At 35.6% G+C, this 21,863-nt stretch overlaps 1 protein-coding gene across 7 annotated transcripts; it reads right to left on the reverse strand.

Annotated features, from left to right (window-relative positions):
- Positions 1-5,485: 5,485 nt before the first annotated feature.
- Positions 5,486-14,362, reverse strand: LOC107815083 (tRNAse Z TRZ4, mitochondrial). Of its 7 annotated transcripts, none has more exons than XM_075236820.1 (12): positions 14,084-14,296; positions 13,447-13,626; positions 10,427-10,580; positions 9,005-9,094; positions 8,175-8,219; positions 8,028-8,082; positions 7,618-7,673; positions 7,103-7,504; positions 6,734-7,002; positions 6,526-6,661; positions 6,377-6,424; positions 5,486-6,212 (listed from the first exon to the last, which is right to left on the reverse strand). In XM_075236820.1, the coding sequence occupies exons 4-12, from the start codon at positions 9,077-9,079 to the stop codon at positions 5,892-5,894; spliced, it is 1,407 nt and encodes a 468-aa protein (XP_075092921.1). In that variant the 5' UTR covers positions 9,080-9,094; positions 10,427-10,580; positions 13,447-13,626; positions 14,084-14,296; the 3' UTR covers positions 5,486-5,891. The 7 variants fall into 7 exon arrangements, with proteins under 7 accessions (XP_075092921.1, XP_075092919.1, XP_075092917.1 ...); XM_075236818.1 differs by having other exon boundaries at positions 6,514-6,661; XM_075236816.1 differs by lacking the exon at positions 10,427-10,580 and having other exon boundaries at positions 14,084-14,362.
- Between the last annotated feature and the right edge of the window lie 7,501 nt (positions 14,363-21,863).

Raw genomic sequence — 21,863 nt, forward strand, 5'->3', positions numbered from 1 at the left:
TGCTCTCCATATGGGCTCCTGATTGCTGAACTTGAACTGTATTCCCGTGCTCTCCATGTGGGCTCTTGACTACTAAACTTGAATTGTATTACCGTGCTCTCCAGGTGGGCTCCTGACTGCAGAACTTGAATTGTATTCCCGTGCTATCCAGGTGGGCTCCTGACTGCAGAACTTGAATTGTATTCCCGTGCTCTCCAGGTGGGCGCCTGACTGCTGAACTTGAATTGTATTCCCGTGCTCTCCAGGTGAGCGCCTGATTTCTGAACTTGAACTGTATTCTCGTGCTCTCCAAGTGGGCGCCTTACTGCTGAACTTGAATTGTATTCCCGTGCTCTCCAGGTGGGCTCCTGATTGCTGAACTTGAATTGTATTCCCGTGCTCTCCAGGTGGGCGCCTGACTGCTGAACTTGAATTGTATTCCCGTGCTCTCCAGGTGGGCGCCTGACTACTGAACTTGAATTGTATTCTCCCTATTCTCCAAGTGGGTACCTGATTTCAACAAAAATAGACAAAACAAAGAAAATTTTCTGCCCCAGTTTGGTAGTTGGGCACATATGTGAGTGTTAAACTGAATCATATTACCAAATATTACTAAGAATTTGAAAGCTAAGTTCCATTATCTAGGGGGGTCTTGACAACTCTTAACTAAGCGACAATTTTAAATCTAAGTTATATCTTTTAAAGGTGTGACTTCCGCTAAATCTTGTTATCTAAGAGGGTCTTAAACTACTCCCCATTATCCATGAGGGTCCTGAAAATCACAAGTCAAGTTTTATCTTAAGAGTGATAATTTTACGGCTAAATTATATTACCCTACACCAGAACTTACGCTAAATCTTGTTATCTAATGGAAATCTTAAAGCTAAGTCCCATTATCCAGGAGGGTCCTGAAATCTCCTAATTGAATCATATATTAAACATGCACACTTTGAAACCAACTTATATTCCTTGGGGTACATTTATGCTAGATTTTGCTACTCTTGATTGTTTTGATTTTTAAACTCGGTCCCATTTTTCAGGAGGGTCCTGAAAATTTACGGTCAAACCTGTTTGGTGCCTGCCTTTCCTTACGGAGGGTTTCTCCGAAACAAATAAAATTTTCTACCCCTGTTTCAATCAAAGAAAAATCTTATTAATTTAAAAATATGGTGGTTGATTTGTGGCCTTGACTTTGAGGGCGATTGCTCCTACACTTTCCATGATCACTTTGATTTCCACTTGAAGACCTTGCTTGTTCATTGACTAACCACTTTCTCTGTCACCCTTATCACAGAAAATACCTCTTCTCCATTAAGACCCAATACCCTCTATCTGTTTCATTGCTCATAAACCACCATTTACCAAACCTTTGTGTTTCACGTGAATTCCAAAGCACGTCAATTGCCACCCACTAAGTGCATATGTTGTTCTTTCTTGACTTAAACTACGTTCTTTGGCCTTGAGGTCTGTTGCTCATTCACTTTCCAAACCACCATTTTTTATGCTTGAATCTCCAACTAACTTCGGTAGTTGTCGAGGGCCTATGATGGAACCTTTTTTTATTTAGGTATTTTAATTTTTTGAATTCCCGTCAAATATAAATAGCTCATTGAGTTGTACTTGAGAAAAAAACTTATTTCTTCTTCTATTAAATATTTCTTTTTTATTTCTTCTTCATTAGCACCTTTGTTCACTAAAAATCATACCTTCATTATTTTTTGTGCTTAAATCTCCAACAGATCTTGATGTTCTTCTGCGTTTTTGTAAGAAAGACTTAGCTCATTCCCTGTTTTTTCCAAGACTTCACTTAAATATTTATGGGCTGCATCCCATGGATGCTTAAGAAACAAAATAGAAGGTAGTAATACATACGATGTAAAAGGACATACTAAGAAATAAACAAAAACAGTCAGAACCACTAGCAACAGCTACATTTGAGTACTTTAGTTTAATCATTTCTATTTAGGTAAAGATACTTTACCAAGACACTAAAATAGAGGACATGTAAACTCTAGGTTCTAACCCCTCAAATAACTAAAATCAAGCAAGCATACAGATAAAACTTAGGCCGCAGTTTGAATTTAATCAGACGAGACTAAATGGCGGAGAAAGAGTTTGAAATTTCATGAGTAGCATAATAATGAATGACCAATAGAAACTATACAAAATCTATTTGAGGGCATTTAGCCCCAGGCTTTATACACAAAGAGAGTCCTATACCTATTAAACGAGGACCATATGTTAGGATATTCAGGTCAATATTTTTTTTTTAATTAAAGATATACAGGTTAGTGAAATTTGGGATTTTACGTTTTGAGATTTCTTCCAAAGATAACATCTTGATGAGCAATCCAAAGTGAAAGTACAATTTAAGTTTACCAGCTCTTCGTTATGGGTCCTATGCATCAACATTTCGCACTAGGATGACAAAAAGTTAAAACTTAAAAGGGGAAAAAGGTTGCTCGAGATTATGACTGACAAGTTCTACGTAGAAACTGAAATTTTTAGTTTACTGTCCACACCCCCCCCATAAGTCCCAGCAAACAAGTTTGTGGGAGCAAGCAAGCTGAAGAGATAATGAAAACAGTGCACAAGATAATAACCTGAACATAGGCTTCGGTAATTTGGAGACTGGTGCTGCCACAAACATCTTGACGAACATTATTTTCAGGCCTAGACATTCTGGACCTGTGCAGAAGCTATCGCTGCAGAAATTGACGGACAGGACCGTAGCGGCAGCCGGCAGAGGGCGGCAAACTGGCAATAATTTAAGCTATTCGGAACTCGGTGAGGAAAAAAAACCTATTATGAATTAGTGAGAAGAAAGAATGAAAAAGTTACTTTTACCCGTCTATACTACATTATAAATTTATTTACCCACCTATTTATCCCTCACAAATAGTTATCATTAAATATATATATATATATATATATATATATATATATATATATATATATATATATCATTAAACCTCTTTCTGAGTATAGAAAGGTAACATTCTTTTTGGGGAGACTAAAAAGGAAATAATATCACATGAATTGGGATGGAGGAAGTAGTTAATTTTTTAGTGTTTCCCTCTTCAAGAGGAGGCCAATAGGTGATGACACACATACTTTTTTGCCTTGATGCCTAAATGGGAACTACGTGTCTACGTCTAAGCGTTGTGAAGCACTCCGGTTTTTGCACCTAGCTTCAAGGCTCAAGTGAAGTGAGTCTTTGATAATACTACATTATTCATCGATTTCAAAGTTACGAATAACAGATTTCTTGGTTAAGAAAAAATAATTATTTTGAACATTACATCTATATATTTTATTTCTAATTCAGTAGGTCTTCTTTCACTAAGTGGTAATGATGGAAAATGTTCTCCATTGAAAATATTTTCCTATAAAATATTTTATGAGAAAATAGGTGATTTTCTTACTTAGTTTCTCGTGTTTGGTTAGAAAGTAAAAAAAAATCTAGTGTTTGGTTAATGGGTGGAAAATAGTTTTAGGAACATAGTTTCCATGCTCCTCCCTTCGCCCCAAATCCCCCACGTTTCTATGCTCCTCACACCTACCCCAAATCTCCCACGTTTCCAGGTGTGTACTCTCATACCTTTAATTATTGAGTGTTCTAATAACAGTAAGAACTTTCACCATATTTCCATCTTTAAGTACCACTATCCATCAATGTTGAGAATAACAAATCAATGTTGTATTCAGTAGATGCGAGGTATGGGATTGCCAAATAAACTTCACATAAATATAGATAGAGTTTTACTTTTTCTAAAAATACTACAACTTCAAGTAAATGAATATACAAGAAACTGCCAGTTAAAGTACAAAAGAAGTTCTTAATAAGGGACATTAACCCACTTCACAAGCTTTTCAAAATTGTCAAAAAATATCGCCGAAAAAGGGAAGATACCTTTGTCGTTGGCGGAAAACTATAGCTGACCTGCAAAGAATAAACCCAAAACAATAGATAGAAACTGCGGCGAGTGGAGGAGGAATTTTAAAAATCCTAGACTGAAGAGGGAGTTTTGGGAAGGGGGGACCAGTACCTGGGGGCAGCGAGGAGAACCAACGTATCTTTTGATTTTCGGGAAAATGTTTTCCCTTCAATTTTTAGGGAAGTCATTTTTCCCTAATTAGAGAAAAATAAGTCATTAACGAAATCGTTTTCCAAATTATTTATATCAACCAAACATGGGAAAATGAAAAAATATTTCCACAAAACATTTTTCAACATACCAAACACACCCTAAAGCTCATGATTTTATTGTTTTTTATGCTTGAATCTCCAACTAACTTCAGTAATTGTCCAGGGCCTATGATGGAACCCTTTTTTTATTTCGGTATTTTAATTTTTCGAATTCTCGTCAAATATAAATAGCTCATTGAGTTGTACTTGAGAATAAAACTTATTTCTTCTTCTATTAAATATTTCTTTTTTATTTCTTCTTCGTTAGCACCTTTTTTCACTAATAATCATACTTTCATTGTTTTTTGTGCTTAAATCTCCAACATATCTTGATGTTCTTATGCGTTTTTGTAAGAAAGACCTAGCCCATTCCCTGTTTTTCCCAAGACTTCACTTAAATGTTTATGGGCTGCATCCCATGGATGCTTAAGAAACAAAATAGAAGGTAGTAATACATACGATGTAAAAGCGCATACTAAGAAATAATAAAAACAGTCAGAACCACTAGCAATAGCTATGTTTGAGTACTTCAGTTTAATTAGTTATATTTAGGTAAAGAAACTTTACCAAGACACTAAAATAGAGGACATGTAAACTCTAGGTTCCGATCCCTCAAATAACTTAAATCAGTCAAGCATATAGATGAAACTTAGGCAGCAGTTTGAATTTAATCAGACGAGACTAAACGGTGAAGAAAGAGGTAGAAATTTCATGAGTAGCACAATAATGAATGATCAATAGAAGAAGAAGAAGAAGAAGAAGAAGAAGAAGACATATTGTATAAATTGTAGATAAATTGTTTTCTGATTGTAGATGCTTTATTTTCTGTTTTCACAAATAAAAAATATCTAAAACTTCTACAAATCTTCTGAAAAAAGCAATTATGTCAAAAATCATAATTATGCTACAATTGGATGAGAATTGGGATATAAAAATTCAATGTACCTAGTTTATAGATATTTTGTAGCTAAATTATAGATTATTTGTATTCTAATTGTAGGTAATTTATTTTCTGTTTTTCACAAATCAAAAACGACTAAAACTTCTACAAATCTTATGCAAAAAACGCAATTATGTCGAAAATGCCAATTATGCTACAATTGAAATGGGAATTGGGATATTAAAATTTAATGTATCTAGTTTGTAGATATTTTGTAGATAAATTGTAGATTATTTATATTCTGATTGTAGATGCATTGTTTTCTGTTTTCACAAATCCAAAACGACTAAAACTTCTACAAAATCTTCTGCAAAAAACAGTCTACAATTTATCTACAATTACTGCAATATAATGTATGTCATGTCTTCTTCTTCTTCTTTTTCTTCTTTTTTTTCGAGTTTCAATCTGAAATTCAGCCAAAACCAAGTCTAAATCTTCACCAAAACCCCTCAAAATTGAGATATAAACTCCAAAACATATTCCCAATTATTTACAACAACACCCAATCAAAATAAATAATGATTTTTGAAAACCAAATTTGAATTCAAAGCTTCAAAGCTTTTTAATGACTGTCAATGGTGGAATTGCTGCTCTCTTGTCTCTTTGAAGGTTTGTTCTTCTTCATTGAGAAAATTTGAAATGAAACTGAAGGTAAATGTGTGTATGAACTTTGAAGATTTGACTTCAATTTTGATGAACTTTGTTGTTCTTCATTGATGAACTTCAACTGGAGTAAAATTGGGGACTAGATTTGTTGAAGAGTTTCTTCAATTTTCTGTGAATTTAGAGGGAGAATTTGGTTTCAGAAGATAGAAAATGATAAAAAGAACGTGGGTATGATGGATCTCTCTGGACATTTTCCAGACACCTAGGGGCAACATGTCCAGCTAACGATGGATCTCCAGTCATAACTTCACTGTCCTGCCTGGTGAACAGTTCTGCCTCATCTTCTTTAGGTTTGTGCCAAAATGTGCTTATGTTCTTTGTAGCATCAACAATCTCAGGAATCTCTGAAAGTAACTCTTTAACGAACACTGAGAAGGTCATCCTATTTTGAACACTTGATCTGTCCAATCCCAGACGTCTAGGAGGACGTAAGGTGAACTGTTCAACAGGTTAGACAAGAAAAGTTCATTACAAGAATGGCCATGCAAGGGTATACTTTTGCTCATTTTAAAAGTAAATATGGTTTCCAGCACATTATAGTACTGATGATTTATAATACTGTTACCTTTCCTAGAAAAATTTAATCGTGGAGTCAACAATACCTTTAAGAGATTTTCAGCAGATATGCCACAAACCTTCGAGATAGAACCCTGCAACGACAAGCATCATATCACCTGTTTTCCTCGGGTATTTAAGAGTTCTCACAAGTGACTATCAACTTTTAGAGCTTCAAACAAACCTCCACTAGTACCTTGAAATTTGGTGCTGCAACATCATCATTCTGAACAGAAAAAAGACTAGGAGCAGGAAAAAGCTGCGGACACAAATAATGCAGTCTTGTGGCTATTCTCACATTAGATTCTAGAATTGGAGTTGTTTCATGCTTCCTATGACAAAATGACTAAAAACCAGTGTTGATATGTAAAAATCTGAAATAATCATGAAGAGAAATTACAGACCTTGTAGTTCTTGCCATAATATGTTGGGCAGAACCAAATTTCCTCATCCATTTCTCATAAACTGGACTGCTGACAACAGTAGCAGGGCTCAAATGAATGATGCAGTTCACAACCTTGGTGGTCTCTTGGGAGTTACTTTGGGAATCTGAATAATAGGCATTAAGAGATTGTGCAGACAGTAACTCTTGTGCATGAGGTTCTGTTGGACAGTCAACAATCAGTACAATGGGACCAGGAATAGGTGGGCCTATTATATCATCTGGATGGACCTGAATGAGGCAAAATGAAAGTCAGCTGCAATTTAATAACGAGGCACAAGAACTGCAGAAACGAAGTGTATAATGTAGTTCTAATGAGTGTAGAACTGACCTCGATATCTAGAAGATCTGACTTCACACTGATACCATTTTGCAGTTGTCCAAGCTTTCTCCTCTTTTTGAGTCCGCAAGCTTTAGCCTTTCTGGGGTCAAACTCCCCTCTGATGTCATGTAGGTTACAAATATATACAATGGAGGTATCATTTGAACTAAAATGAGATCCATCCAAATGAGTAGGTGTTAGGAGAATAGCTGATATACTAACTGCCTTGAACTTGCCTTCAGCTTGCAGCTCCTCCGCATGTAGTGAGGAAGCTAGTGCAGCTCCATTTCCATGAACCATAACATTGTCACTTCGTGGGATGATATGTGCTTTGACCATGGTAGCATGAGGGACAAAATTCTTCATTGCGTTAACCAATAAATCAAGATTTGGAGGACCCCATATGTCAACCTTAAAAGACCAATAGAGATGCTTTTTAGTAAATAATAGCACCACTGTCACTTTCATTTTAATGCTAAGTATCATATGAAAATAGTAGAGGTAAGCACTGCACTGGTACTCACATGCTCAGTACTCTCAGGACTTCCATTTTGTATGCCAGCCAAAGTCAATAGCAAACCTGAGACGCAGTGGATTAGGGATCATGGGGAAAATGATTTCACGAGAGATTTGATTCTTGGGAACTGTGATAAATTGTACTCCCTCTGCTTCAATTTAGAGGATTTAATTTGACTTGGCACAAAGTTTAAGAATAAAAATAAAGTGGGTAGAGTGAAAAGTTTAAAGTTAAATTGTTTCTAAATATAGAAATGTGTCATTCTTTTGGGAACGAATTAATAAGGAAAGTGTATTATCTAGAGTGAAACAAAGGGAGTACCATATAGAAAATCAATTTAATTCTCTAGGAAAACTAAAGGGACAAAACAAAATATGGTTTAAAAGTAGTTCATTCCCCGAAGGTCAAGATGCAAACCTGGAAGTCCTCCTGCTGTCTCTGAGCAGACACGAGTGAGACATATGTGGTCTACCTGTAAATTGACAACAGTATGTTTATACAACAAAAGCAGTAACCAATTAGTTGTGTAAACTTTGAAACTAAAATCGTGCATGTGAGATATACCTGAGATAATTTAATCTTATGCTCAGCGCAGAAGCGTTGTAATCCCTGCAACATGAGTACTGATTTGAGGAATAACACCTTATAGATGTTCTTACAACTAACTAGAAAATTCCTGCGAGCGGGTGATTTTTTTTTTTTGGGTGGGTGGGTGGGGGGTGGGGGGGTTAAACAAGTGGATAATATCTGTTGTGCAGAACAAGTTGGTTATTGATTTTTACAGAATATAAAATGCAGAGCTTCAATCCTCATTACTGAAACCTATTTCAAAAGCTGCCAAAATTCTACTGGAAAAGAATCACAGCAAGTGTCACATGCCCTCCTCCAAAGCTCTGCTCCCCCCAAAAAACAAAGAAAAGCTTGCAACTACGGATTATAATTTAATCAATTCAGTTCAACCTAGAGTTGAATCTGGATCTTCACTTCGGCAAACTAACTCAAGGTTAACACTTAACAGAGAAAGTTTGGGTTTAAGCGTTCTTTCAATTTACGTGAAGATTGAATCTGACAGAATACTTCCTACTCATTATACTTTGTTAACAAAAGCCCAAACTTTAGAAATAGCATTGTGTTGGCATCTCCACGCTGCCTCTTCCTAGAGCTTTTGAATTAAATTGTATTGCACAATCAAGATACAAAATTACAAGGTATTATATTTGGAAATGTGAGAATCCTTGACATGCTAGTTGAAGTATCGCCTAATGGATATCCTTGAATTCAATAACCATATTTTAGACGCATAATGAAATAGCAGGCTAGTTGAAGTAAGCCCCAATCTACTATCCAATAAAAAATGTATTGTGCAATAAATATTACTATCACTCAAGAGTTACCTCTCCAGCATTAAATATGAATCTTTCATTGTTAAAGAAGAGCAGAACAGACGGGGATGTTTCTTGGGTATCCATTCCTGTCCCCAGAATCTGTAATAAACAGGAAAGTAGCAGTTACTACTACAAAGAAAGAGAATGTATTTAAAGAGAGAAAAAAAGGAACAAAGAAATATGAAAGCATCTCATTTTCTGTCAAGACTAAAGGTAATTAATAATTCACCAAACAGATTTATGGTTGTCTTAACTTTATAGATGATAAAGATACATAGGTACGCAAACAGTTTATGAGAGTATTCCATCTATGTTTTGGGATGAATGCACAAATTCTTTTGTTGGCAATTTTGGCATAGACTCTCAGACTCGATTGTCCAATATTCAGTTCACACGAGAATTCTAAAATCGGGCTACACCTGTCAAAGGGTGTTAGAGAGCATCAAACATGCTTCACGGATTCTTGACGTACTCCACCAATTGTCTGAAGATCTTGAAATTAATGCTCATGTTCTTTCACAAATAAAAATGTACAGTTTTTCTTGTGCACATGGGTTGCACACCATTACTTCACTAGTCAGTAAACTTGTGTCAACACTTTGTAAAGAAGCAAAGGAATTAAAAGTACATGCCACTAACATACAATAGGCAGAAAAAAAAATGACATGTAAGCTCAGAGGAGGATCAAAGTCCCCAAACTCAAACATCCAACGGTCTGGACACAAAATCAAAGACTCTAGACAAGCGTTTAAGAAGAATATTATGGTCAATACTATGATTTCTAAAGAGGGTATTTCTCATATTTACATAGTGGAGCACAGAATTTTTTCAAGAGAGCCACACTTCGGCCCAGTTAGTGTGACATAAAGAAAAGTTTATTTCAATGCCTTATAATAGCTATAGAACACAAATCGACTCCTCTTATCATTAAGACTTATTCAATGGAAGTAATTAACATGTTACATGCTGGTCATTTGCCTTATAACCCTATTATAACTGAATATATGTCACTGATGGCTTGACATGTCATTGATGGCTCGACTAGGGAATCCAGTCATAAGCCATACCTTCTAGCTAAAAAAGAAGTAAAAAGAAGTAAAAAGAAGTTTTTTCACAAGACATAATTTTTGGTAGTTTCTTCGATATTTGCTAATGATGCAATATGACAAACATCCTAAGAGCTACATTTAGTAGAAAAAGTATGGTATGTAATATTAATTATATCTATGCATCAACATTTCGCACTAGGATGACAAAAGATTAAAACTTGAAAGGGGAAAAAGGTTGCTGGAGATTATGACTGACAAGTTCTACGTAAAAACTGAAACTTTTAGTTTATTGTCGACATCCCCCACCCCGAAGTCCCAGCAAACAAGTTTGTGGGAGTAAGCAAGCTGAAGATATAATGAAAACAGTGCACAAGATAATAACCTGAACATAGGCTTCGGTATTTTGGCGACTAGTACTGCCACAAACATCTTGGCGAACATTATTTTCAGGCTTAGATATTCTGGACCTGTGCAGAAGCTATCGCTACAAAAATTGACGGACAGGACCGTAGCGGCAGCGGGCAAAGGGCGGCAAACTGGCAATAATTTAAGCTATTCGGAACTCAGTGAGGAAAAAGAAAATCTATTCCGAATCAGTGAGAAGAAAGAATGAAAAAAAAGTTACTTTTACCCGACTATCCTACATTATAAATTAATTTACCCACCTATTTATCCCTCACAAATAGGTATCATTATATATATATATATATCATTAAAATATTTCTGAGTATAGAAAGGTAATATTCTTTTTGGGGAGACTAAAAAAGAAATGGTATCACAAGAATTGGGATGGAGGAAGTAGTTAATTTTTTAGTATTGCCCTCTTCAAGAGGAGGCCAATAGGTGATGACACACATGTTTTTTCCCCTTGGTGCCTAAATGGGAACTACGTATCTACGTCTAAGCGTTGTGAAGCACTCTGGTTTTTGTACCTAGCTTCAAGGCTCAAGTGAAGTGAGTCTTTGATAATACTACATTATTCATCGATTTCAAAGTTACGAATAGCAGATTTCTTGGTTAAGAAAAAACAATTATTTTGAACATTACATCTATATATTTTATTTCTACTTCAGTAGGTCTTCTTTCACTAAGTGGTATTGATGGAAAATGTTCTCCATTGAAAATATTTTCCTATAAAATATTTTATGAGAAAATAAGTGATTTTCTTACTTAGTTTCTCATGTTTGGTTAGAAAGTAAAAAAAAAAAATCTAGTGTTTGGTTAATGGGTGGAAAATAGTTTTAGGAACATAGTTTCCATACTCCTCCCCTCGCTCCAAATCCCCCACGTTTCTATGCTCCTCACACCCACCCCAAATCTCCCACGTTTCCAGGTGTGTACTCTTATACCCTTCAATTCTTGAGTGTTCTAACAACAGTAAGAACTTTCACCATATTTCCATCTTTAAGTACCACTATCTATCAATGTTGAGAATAACAAATCAATGGTGTATTCAAAAGATGCGAGGCATGGGATTGCCAAATAAACTTCACATAACTATAGATAGAGTTTTACTTTTTATAAAAATACTACAACTTCAAGTAAATGAATATACAAGAAACTGCCAGTTAAAGTACAAAGGAGGTTCTTAATAAGGGACATTAACCCACTTCACAAGTTTTTCAAAATTGTAAAAAAATGTCGCCGGAAAAGGGATGATACCTTTGTCGTTGCCGGAAAACTATAGCTGACCGGCAAAGATTAGACCCAAAACAATAGATAGAAGCTGTCGCGAGTGGAGGAGGGATTTTAAAAATCCTAGACTCAAGAGGGAGTTTTGGGAAGGGGGACCAGCACCAGGGGGCAGCGAGGAGAACTAACATATCTTTTGATTTTCGGGAAAATGTTTTCCCTTCAATTTTTAGGGAAGTCATTTTCCCCTAATTAGAGAAAAATAAGTCATTAACGAAAACATTTACCAAATCATTTATATCAACCAAACATGGAAAAATGGAAAAATATTTCCACAAAACATTTTTCAACATACCAAACACACCCTAAAGCTCATGCTTTTATTGTTTTTTATGCTTGAATCTCCAACTAACTTTGGTAGTTGTCCAGGGCCTATGATGGAACCCTTTTTTTATTTAGGTATTTTAATTTTTCGAATTCCCGTCAAATATAAACAGCTCATTGAGTTGTACTTGAGAAAAAAACATACTCCCTCCGTTTAAATTTATGTGAACCTATTTCCTTTTTGGCCCGTGCCAAAAAGAATGACCCCTTTCCTTATTTGGAAATAATTTACTTTTATGCAATGATTTATAGCCACACAAAATATATGTGCCTCATTTTACACCACAAGTTCAAAAGTCTTCTCTCTTTTCTTAAACTCCGTGCCCAGTCAAAGAGGTTCACATAAATTGAAACGGAGGGAGTATGTCTTCTTCTATTAAATATTTCTTTTTTATTTCTTCTTCATTAACACCTTTTTTCACTAAAAATCATACCTTCATTGTTTTTTGGGCTTAAATCTCCAATAGATCTTGATGTTCTTCTGCGTTTTTGTCAGAAAGACCTAGCCCATTCCCTATTTTTCCCAAGACTTCACTTAAATGTTTATGGGCTACATCCCAAGGATGCTTAAGAAACAAAATAGAAGGTAGTAATACATACGTTATAAAAGGGCATATTAAGAAACAAACAAAAACAGTCAGAACCACTAGCAACAGCTACGTTTGAGTACTTCAGTTTAATCAGTTCTATTTAGCTAAAGATACTTTACCAAGACACTAAAATAGAGGACATGTAAACTCTAGGTTCCGACCCCTCAAATAACTAAAATCAGGCAAGCATATAGATGAAACTTAGGCAGCAGTTTGAATTTAATCAGACGAGACTAAATGGCGGAGAAAGAGTTAGAAATTTCATGAGTAGCATAATAATGAATGACCAATAGAAACTATACAAAGTCCATTTGAGGGCATTTAGCCCCAGGCTTGATACACAAAAAGAGTCCTATACCTATTAAACGAGGACTACATGTTAGGATATTAGGTCAATATTTTTTTTTAATTAAAGATATACAGGTTAGTGAAATTTGAGATTTTATGTTTTGAGATTTCTTCCAGAGATTTTATGTTTTGAGATTTCTTCCAGAGATTTTATGTTTTGAGATTTCTTCCAAAGATAACATCCTGATGAGCAATCCAAAGTGAAAGTACAATTCAAGTTTACCAGCTCTTGGTTATGGGTCCTATGCATCAACATTTCTCACTAGGATGACAAAAGGTTAAAACTTGAAAGGGGAAAAAGGTTGCTGGAGATTATGACTGACAAGTTCTACGTAAAAATTGAAACTTTTAGTTTACTGTCCCCCCCCCCCCCCCGAAGTCCCAGCAAACAAGTTTGTGGGAGTAAGCTAGCTGAAGAGATAATGAAAACAGTGCACAAGATAATAACCTGAACATAGGCTTCGGTATTTTGGCGACTAGTGCTGCCACAAACATCCTGGCGAACATTATTTTCAGGCTTAGACATTTTGGACCTGTGCAGAAGCTATCGTTGTAGAAATTGACGGACAGGACCGTAGCGGCAGCCGGCAGAGGGCGGCAAATTGGCAATAATTTAAGCTATTCGGAACTGAGTGAGGAAAAAGAAAACCTATTCCAAATCAGTGAGAAGAAAGAAAGAAAAAAAAAGTTACTTTTTCCCGTCTATCTTACATTATAAATTTATTTACCCACCTATTTACCCCTCACAAATAGGTATCATTAATTATATTTTCATATATTTTTTTCAGTTTTTACAATTTGTTTTGCAAAATCTTTTCAGTATCTACTTAGTTTAAGAAAACATATTTTGCAATTTTTGTTTTTATGTTTTACAAAAAGAAAATTCTTTAAAAAACTGAAAAATGAAAATATGGTTCGGGTTATGATTTTTTTGTAAAACGGGTTGGGTAAAAATAAAGAAATGGGTCATTTTAATCTGATGCTACCATGTGGCTAAACTAACATGAGAATTCAAGCCAAATTACGTGAAAATCAGAAACTCGTTCACTCAAGACAAACGGAAATACAAGAGTGTTTGAACTTACCTATTCAAAGCAAGAAAAACACTAAGAGAAGGCCAAATTCAGATGGAGCTCAGCAACAACTTGAATAAATCAGCAGCAAACCAGCAACAACAACTTGAGTCTTAACGTTTTTGTGTGAGTGAGGGTGAGAGATGAGATTTCATGGAGGGAGGTTGTCCGTTCTGAGGAGAGGAGCGCCGTTGGTGTCTTCAAAGAGAAAGAGAGATCTGATCTTTTTTCTTTTGTGTCTAGGTTTTAGGGATTCAAGGGAAGGGAAATGGGTATTGGGCTTTCACAAGCAAATCTTTTCTCCAATTCTTTCTTTTATTTTCTAATTTTCCTTTTCTTTTAATTAAAATCCTACAATTTAAATCCTAGATTATCTAAAAATATGAAATTAAACTAATTAACTAATTATAAAAATTACTTAATCCTAAATCAAAAGAGAAAAATCAATAAAAGAAAAAAGTGTAAAAATGAAGCATTTTTTTTTTGTGATTTTCAATTTTTATAAAATAAGTAACTACCAATTAATCCTAAAAATATAAAAATAAAGCCTAAATACCATGCGTGATGTTTTTTTTTTGGTATTTTTCATGATTTAAATAAAATAAACGTGCACAGACAAATGCAAACACTTAACAAAAGATGCTACAAAATTTCACGAAATTGCAAACAATGGGAAAAATTTATTTTTGTTTGAATTTATGGGAATAATTCATATAGGGCAAAATCACGTGCTCACAGCTACCCCTCTTTGCTCGGAAACACGAAGAGTTTTCGTGCAAAGATAAAGTGAGCGGATACGAGCGATTTTTGCCCGTTTGAATATTCCGTGGGAAGCATTTTTTGAAAGATTTGACCGCACCCTACTTCCGATGTTGCCTACATATCCTTGGCTAAAATGGAATCAGGTCAGTGTAGTTCGGGAAGTTTTGGTAGCTAGGACTACCATGAAGATGTGATTTCACTGTTGTTGCTATTGCTGCTACTGCTTACTGAACCCCTTATTACACCATGACAAAATAAAAAAAAAACTAGACTAGACTATGATCTATGAATTGCAAGAATCCTATCTATATCTTCAAACTTGATCTTGAGATTCCTGTTGCCTTTTGACTTGTATTCTCCAGGTGAAATTACTTTGTTGCTGACTTAAATTGTAATCTGAGATGCTTTCCCTTTTCTCTAGGTGGACGCCTGATTGCTGAACTCGAAATGTACTCTGAGATGCTTTCCCTTTCTCCAGGTGGATGCCTGACTACTGAACTTGAATTATATTCCCGTGCTCTCCAGGTGGGCGCCTGACGGCTGAACTTGAACTGTACTCCCGTGCTCTCCAGGTGGGCGTTTGACTGCTGAACTTGAATTGTATTCCCGTGCTCTCTAGGTAGGCTCCTGACTGCTGAACTTGAATTGTATTCCCATGCTCTCTAGATGGGCTCCTGATTGCTGAACTTGAATTGTATTCCCGTGCTCTCCAGGTGGGCGCCTGATGACTGAACTTGAACTGTAATCCCGTGCTCTCCAGGTGGGCTCCTGACTGCTGAACCTAAATTGTATTCCCGTGCTCTCCATGTGGGCTCCTAAATGCTGAACTTGAATTGTATTCCCATGCTCTCCAGGTGGGCTCCTGACTGCTGAACTTGAATTGCATTCTCGTGCTCTCCAGGTGGGCGCATGACTGCTGAACTTGAATTGTATTCCCGTTCTCTCCAGGTGGGCGCCTGACTGCTGAACGTGAATTGTATTCTCGTGCTCTCCAGATGAGCTCCTGATTACTGAACTTGAATTGTATTCCCATGCTTTCCAGGTGGGTGCCTGACTGCTGAACTTGAATTGTATTCCTGTGCTCTACAGGTGGGCGCCTGACTGCTGAACTTGAACTGCTTCTCCCTGCTCTTCCAAGTGGGTACCTGATTTCAACAAAAATAGACAAAACAAAGAAAATTTTCTGCCCCAATTTGGTAACTGGGCACATATGTGAGTGTTAAACTGAATCATATTACCAAATATTACTAAGAATTTGAAAGCTAGGTTCCATTATCTAGGGGGGTCCTGACAACTCTTAACTAAACGACAATTTTAAATCTAAGTTATATCTTTTAAAGGTGTGACTTCCGCTAAATCTTGTTATCTAAGAGGGTCTTAAACTACTCCCCATTATCCATGAGGGTCCTGAAAATCACAAGTCAAGTTTTATCTTAAGAGTGATAATTTTACGGCTAAATTATATTACCCTACACCAGAACTTATGCTAAATCTTGTTATCTAATGGAAATCTTAAAGCTAAGTCCCATTATTCAGGAGGGTCCTGAAAACTCCTAATTGAATCATATCTTAAACATGCACACTTTGAAATCAACTTATATTTCTTGGGGTACATTTATGCTAGATTTTGCTACTCTTGATTGTTTTTATTTTTAAACTCGGTCCCATTTTCCAGGAGGGTCCTGTAAATTTACGGTCAAACCTGTTTGGTGCCTGCCTTTCCTTACGGAGGGTTTCTCCGAAACAAACAAAGTTTTCTACCCCTGTTTCAATCAAAGAAAAATCTTATTAATTTAAAAATATGGTGGTTGATTTGTGGCCTTGACTTTGAGGGCGATTGCTCCTTCACTTTCCATGATCACTTTGATTTTCACTCGAAGACCTTGCTTGTTCATTGACTAACCACTTTCTCTGTCACCCTTATCACAGAAAATACTTCTTCTCCGTTCAGACTCAATACCCTCTATCTGTTGCATTGCTCATAAACCACCATTTAACAAACCTTTCTGTTTCACGTGAATCCCAAAGCAGGTCAATTGCCACCCACTAAGTGCGTATGTTGTTCTTTCTTGACTTAAACTACTGGCTTTGGCCTTGAGGTCTATTGCTCATTCATTTCCCAAACCACCATTTTTTATGCTTGAATCTCCAACTAACTTCGGTAGTTGTCTAGGGCCTATGATGGAACCCTTTTTTTATTTAGGTATTTTAATTTTTCGAATTCCCGTCAAATATAAATAGCTCAGTGAGTTGTACTTGAGAAAAAAACTTATTTCTTCTTCTATTAAATATTTCTTTTTTATTTCTTCTTCATTAACACCTTTTTTCACTAAAAATCATACCTTCATTGTTTTTTGTGCTTAAATCTCCAACATATCTTGATGTTCTTTTGCGTTTTTGTAAGAAAGACCTAGCCCATTCCCTGTTTTTCCCAAGACTTCACATAAATGTTTATGGGCTGCATCCCATGGATGTTTAAGAAACAAAATAAAAGGTACTAATACATACGATGTAAAAGGGCATACTAAGAAATGAACAAAAACAGTCAGAACCACTAGCAACAACTACGTTTGAGTACTTCAGTTTAATCAGTTCTATTTAGGTAAAGATACTTTACCAAGACACTAAAATAGAGGACATGTAAACTCTAGGTTCCGACCCCTCAAATAACTAAAATCAGGAAAGCATATAGATGAAACTTAGGCTGCAGTTTGAATTTAATCAGACGAGACTAAATGGCGGAGAAAAAGTTAGAAATTTCATGAGTAGCATAATAATGAATGACCAATAGAAACTATACAAAATCCATTTGAGGGCATTTAGCCCCAGGCTTGATACACAAAAAGAGTCTTATACCTATTAAACGAGAACCACATGTTAGGATATTTCGGTCAATATTTTTTTTAATTAAAGATATACAGGTTAGTGAAATTTGGGATTTTATGTTTTGAGATTTCTTCCAAAGATAACATCCAGATGAGCAATCCAAAGTGAAAGTGCAATTCATGTTTACCAGCTCTTGGTTATGGGTCCTATGCATCAACATTTCTCACTAGGATGACAAAAGGTTAAAACTTGAAAGGGGAAAAAGGTTGCTGGAGATTATGACTGACAAGTTCTACGTAGAAACTGACTCTTTTAGTTTACTGTCCCCCCCCCGAAGTCCCAGCAAACAAGTTTGTGGGAGTATGCAAGCTGAAGAGATAATAAAAACAGTGCACAAAATAATAACGTGAACATAGGCTTCGGTATTTTGGCGACTAGTGCTACCACAAATATCCTGGCGAACATTATTTTCAGGCTTAGACATTCTGGACCTGTGTAGAAGCTATCGCTGCAGAAATTGATGGACAGGACCGTAGCGACAGCCGGCAGCCGACAGAGGGCGGCAAACTGTCAATAATTTAAGTTATTCAGAACTTAGTTAGGAAAAAGAAAACCTATTCCGAATCAGTGAGAAGAAAGAATGAAAAAAAAAGTTACTTTTAACCGTCTATCCTACATTATAAATTTATTTACCCACCTATTTATCCCTCACAAATAGGTATCATTAATTATATTTTCATATATATATATATATATATATCATTAAAATATTTCTGAGTATAGAAAGGTAACATTCTTTTTGGGGAGACTAAAAAGGAAATGGTATCACATGAATTGGGATGGAGGAAGTAGTTAATTTTTTAGTGTTGCCCTCTTCTAGAGTAGGCCAATAGGTGATGACACACATACTTTTTTGCCTTGGTGCCTAAATGGGAACTACATGTCTACGTCTAAGCGTTGTGAAGCACTCCGATTTTTGTACCTAGCTTCAAGGCTCAAGTGAAGTGAGTCTTTGATAATACTACATTATTCATCGATTTCAAAGTTAGGAATAGCAGATTTCTTGGTTAAGAAAAAATAATTATTTTGAACATTACATCTATGTATTTTATTTCTACTTCAGTAGGTCTTCTTTCACTAAGTGGTATTGATGGAAAATGATCTCCATTGAAAATATTTTCCTATAAAATATTTTATGAGAAAATAAGTGATTTTCTTACTTAGTTTCTCATGTTTGGTTAGAAAGTAAAAAAAAATCTAGTGTTTGGTTAATGGGTGGAAAATAGTTTTAGGAACATAGTTTCCATGCTCCTCCCCTCGCCCCAAATCCCCCACGTATCTATGCTCCTCACACCCACCCCAAATCTCCCACGTTTCCAGGTGTGTACTCTCATACCCTTCAATTCTTGAGTGTTTTAATAACGGTAAGAACTTTCACCATATTTTCATCTTTAAGTACTGCTATCCATCAATGTTGAGAATAACAAATCAATGGTGTATTCAGAAGATGCGAGGCATGAGATTGCCAAATAAACTTCACATAACTATAGATAGAGTTTTACTTTTTCTAAAACTACTACAACTTCAAGTAAATGAATATCCAAGAAAATGCCAGTTAAAGTACAAAGGAGGTTCTTAATAAGGGACATTAACCCACTTCACAAGCTTTTCCAAATTGTCAAAAAATATCGCCGGAAAAGGTAAGATACCTTTGTCGTTGCCGGAAAACTATAGCTGACCGGTAAAGAATAGACCCAAAACAATAGATAGAAGCTGCGGCGAGTGGAGGAGGGATTTTAAAAATCCTAGACTCAAGAGGGAGTTTTGGGAAGGGGGGACCAGTACCTGGGGGCAGCGAGGAGAACCAATGTATCATTTGATTTTTGGGAAAATGTTTTCCCTTCAATTTTTAGGGAAGTCATTTTCCCCTAATTAGAGAAAAATAAGTCATTAACGAAAACATTTTCCAAATCATTTATATCAACCAAACATGGGAAAATGGAAAAATATTTCCATAAAATATTTTTCAACATACCAAACATACCCTAAAGCTCATGCTTTTATTGTTTTTTATGCTTGAATGTCCAACTAACTTCGGTAGTTGTCCAGCGCCTATGATGGAGCCCTTTTTTATTTAGGTATTTTAATTTTTCGAATTCCCGTCAAATATAAATAGCTTATTGAGTTGTACTTGAGAAAAAAACTTATTTCTTCTTCTATTAAATATTTCTTTTTTATTTCTTCTTCATTAGCACCTTTTTTCACTAAAAATCATACCTTCATTGTTTTTTGTGCTTAAATCTCCAACAGATCTTGATGTTCTTTTGTGTTTTTGTAAAAAAGACCTAGCTCATTCCCTGTTTTTCCCAAGACTTCACTTAAATGTTTATGGGTTGCATCCCATGGATGCTTAAGAAACAAAATAGAAGGTAGTAATACATACGATGTAAAAGGGCATACTAAGAAATAAACAAAAACAGTCAGAACCACTAGCAATAGCTACGTTTGAGTACTTCAGTTTATTCAGTTCTATTTAGGTAAAGATACTTTACCAAGACACTAAAATAAAGGACATGTAAACTCTAGGTTCCGACCCCTCAAATAACTCAAATCAGGCAAGCATATAGATGAAACTTAGGCCGCAGTTTGAATTTAATCGGACGAGACTAAATGGCGGAGAAAGAGTTAGAAATTTCATGAGTAGCACAATAATAAATGACCAATAGAAACTATACAAAATACATTTGAGGGCATTTAGCCCCTGGCTTGATACACAAAAAGAGTCCTATACCTATTAAACGAGGACCACATGTTGGGATATTCAGGTCAATATTTTTTTTAATTAAAGATATACAGGTTAGTGAAATTTGGGATTTTATGTTTTGAGATTTCTTCCAAAAATAACATCCTGATGAGCAATCCAAAGTGAAAGTACAATTCAAGTTTACCAGCTCTTGGTTATGGGTCTTATGCATCAACATTTCTCACTAGGATGAGAAAAGGTTAAAACTTGAAAGGGAAAAAAGGTTGCTGGAGATTATGACTGACAAGTTCTACGTAGAAACTGAAACTTTAGTTTACTGTCCAATTCCCCCCTCCCCTGAAGTCCCAGCAAACAAGTTTGTGGGAGTAAGCAAGCTGAAGAGATAATGAAAACAGTGCACAAGATAATAACCTGAACATAAGCTTCGGTATTTTGGCGACTAGTGTTGCCACAAACATCCTGGCGAACATTATTTTCAGGTCTAGACATTCTGGACCTTTGCAAAAGCTATCACTGCAGAAATTGACGGACAGGATCGTAGCGGCAGCCGGCAGAGGGCGGCAAACTGGCAATAATTTAAGCTATTCGGAACTCAGTGAGAAAAAAAAAACCTATTCCGAATCAGTGAGAAGAAAGAATGAAACAAAAAAGTTACTTTTACCCGTCTATCCTATATTATAAATTTATTTACCCACCTATTTACCCCTCACAAATAGGTATCATTAATTATATTTTCAAATATTATTCCAGTTTTTACAATTTGTTTTGCAAAATCTTTTCAGTATCTACTTAGTTTAAAAAAACATATTTTGCATTTTTTTTTATGTTTTACAAAAAGAAAATTCTTTAAAAAACTGAAAAATGAAAATATGGTTCGGGTAATGGTTTTTTTGTAAAACGGATTGGGTAAAAAAATGGGTCATTTTAATCTGGTGCTGCCACGTGGCACTCCATCCAAAATAGGGGTATTTTTGTTCCAAAGTATGACGGTAGGTGTATAGATAGCCTAATAGTATAACAAGGGGTATATGTAAATAATATTTGAAAGTAGAGGAGTATATTTGGCCCTTTGCCGAATATAAATAGCTTATTGAGTTGTACTTGAGAATAAAACTTATTTCTTCTTCTATTAAATATTTCTTTTTTATTTCTTCTTATTTAGCACTTTTTTTCCCTAAAAATCATACCTTAATTGTTTTTTGTGCTTAAATCTCCAACAGATCTTGATGTTATTCTGCGTTTTTGTAAGAAAGACCTAGCCCATTTCCTGTTTTTCCCAAGACTTCACTTAAATGTTTATGGGTTGCATCCCATGGATGCTTAAGAAACAAAATAGAAGGTAGTAATACATACGTTGTAAAAGGGCATACTAAGAAACAAACAAAAACAGTCAGAGCCGCTAGCAACAACTACGTTTGAGTACTTCAGTTTGATCAGTTC

Source organism: Nicotiana tabacum, chromosome 18 (genome assembly GCF_000715075.1).
Source record: "Nicotiana tabacum cultivar K326 chromosome 18, ASM71507v2, whole genome shotgun sequence".
Lineage (NCBI taxonomy): Eukaryota > Viridiplantae > Streptophyta > Magnoliopsida > Solanales > Solanaceae > Nicotiana > Nicotiana tabacum.

Coding starts and splice junctions, on each gene's coding strand:
- LOC107815083 (XM_075236814.1), bottom strand. CDS start 13,524: ATGTCTAAGCCTGAAAATAATGTTCGCCAGGATGTTTGTGGCAGCACT. Junction 7,505..7,617: donor GTCCTGAGAGTACTGAGCAT/GTGAGTACCAGT, acceptor TGGTCTTTTAAG/GTTGACATATGGGGTCCTCC. Junction 6,213..6,376: donor CTGCTGAAAATCTCTTAAAG/GTATTGTTGACT, acceptor CCTGTTGAACAG/TTCACCTTACGTCCTCCTAG.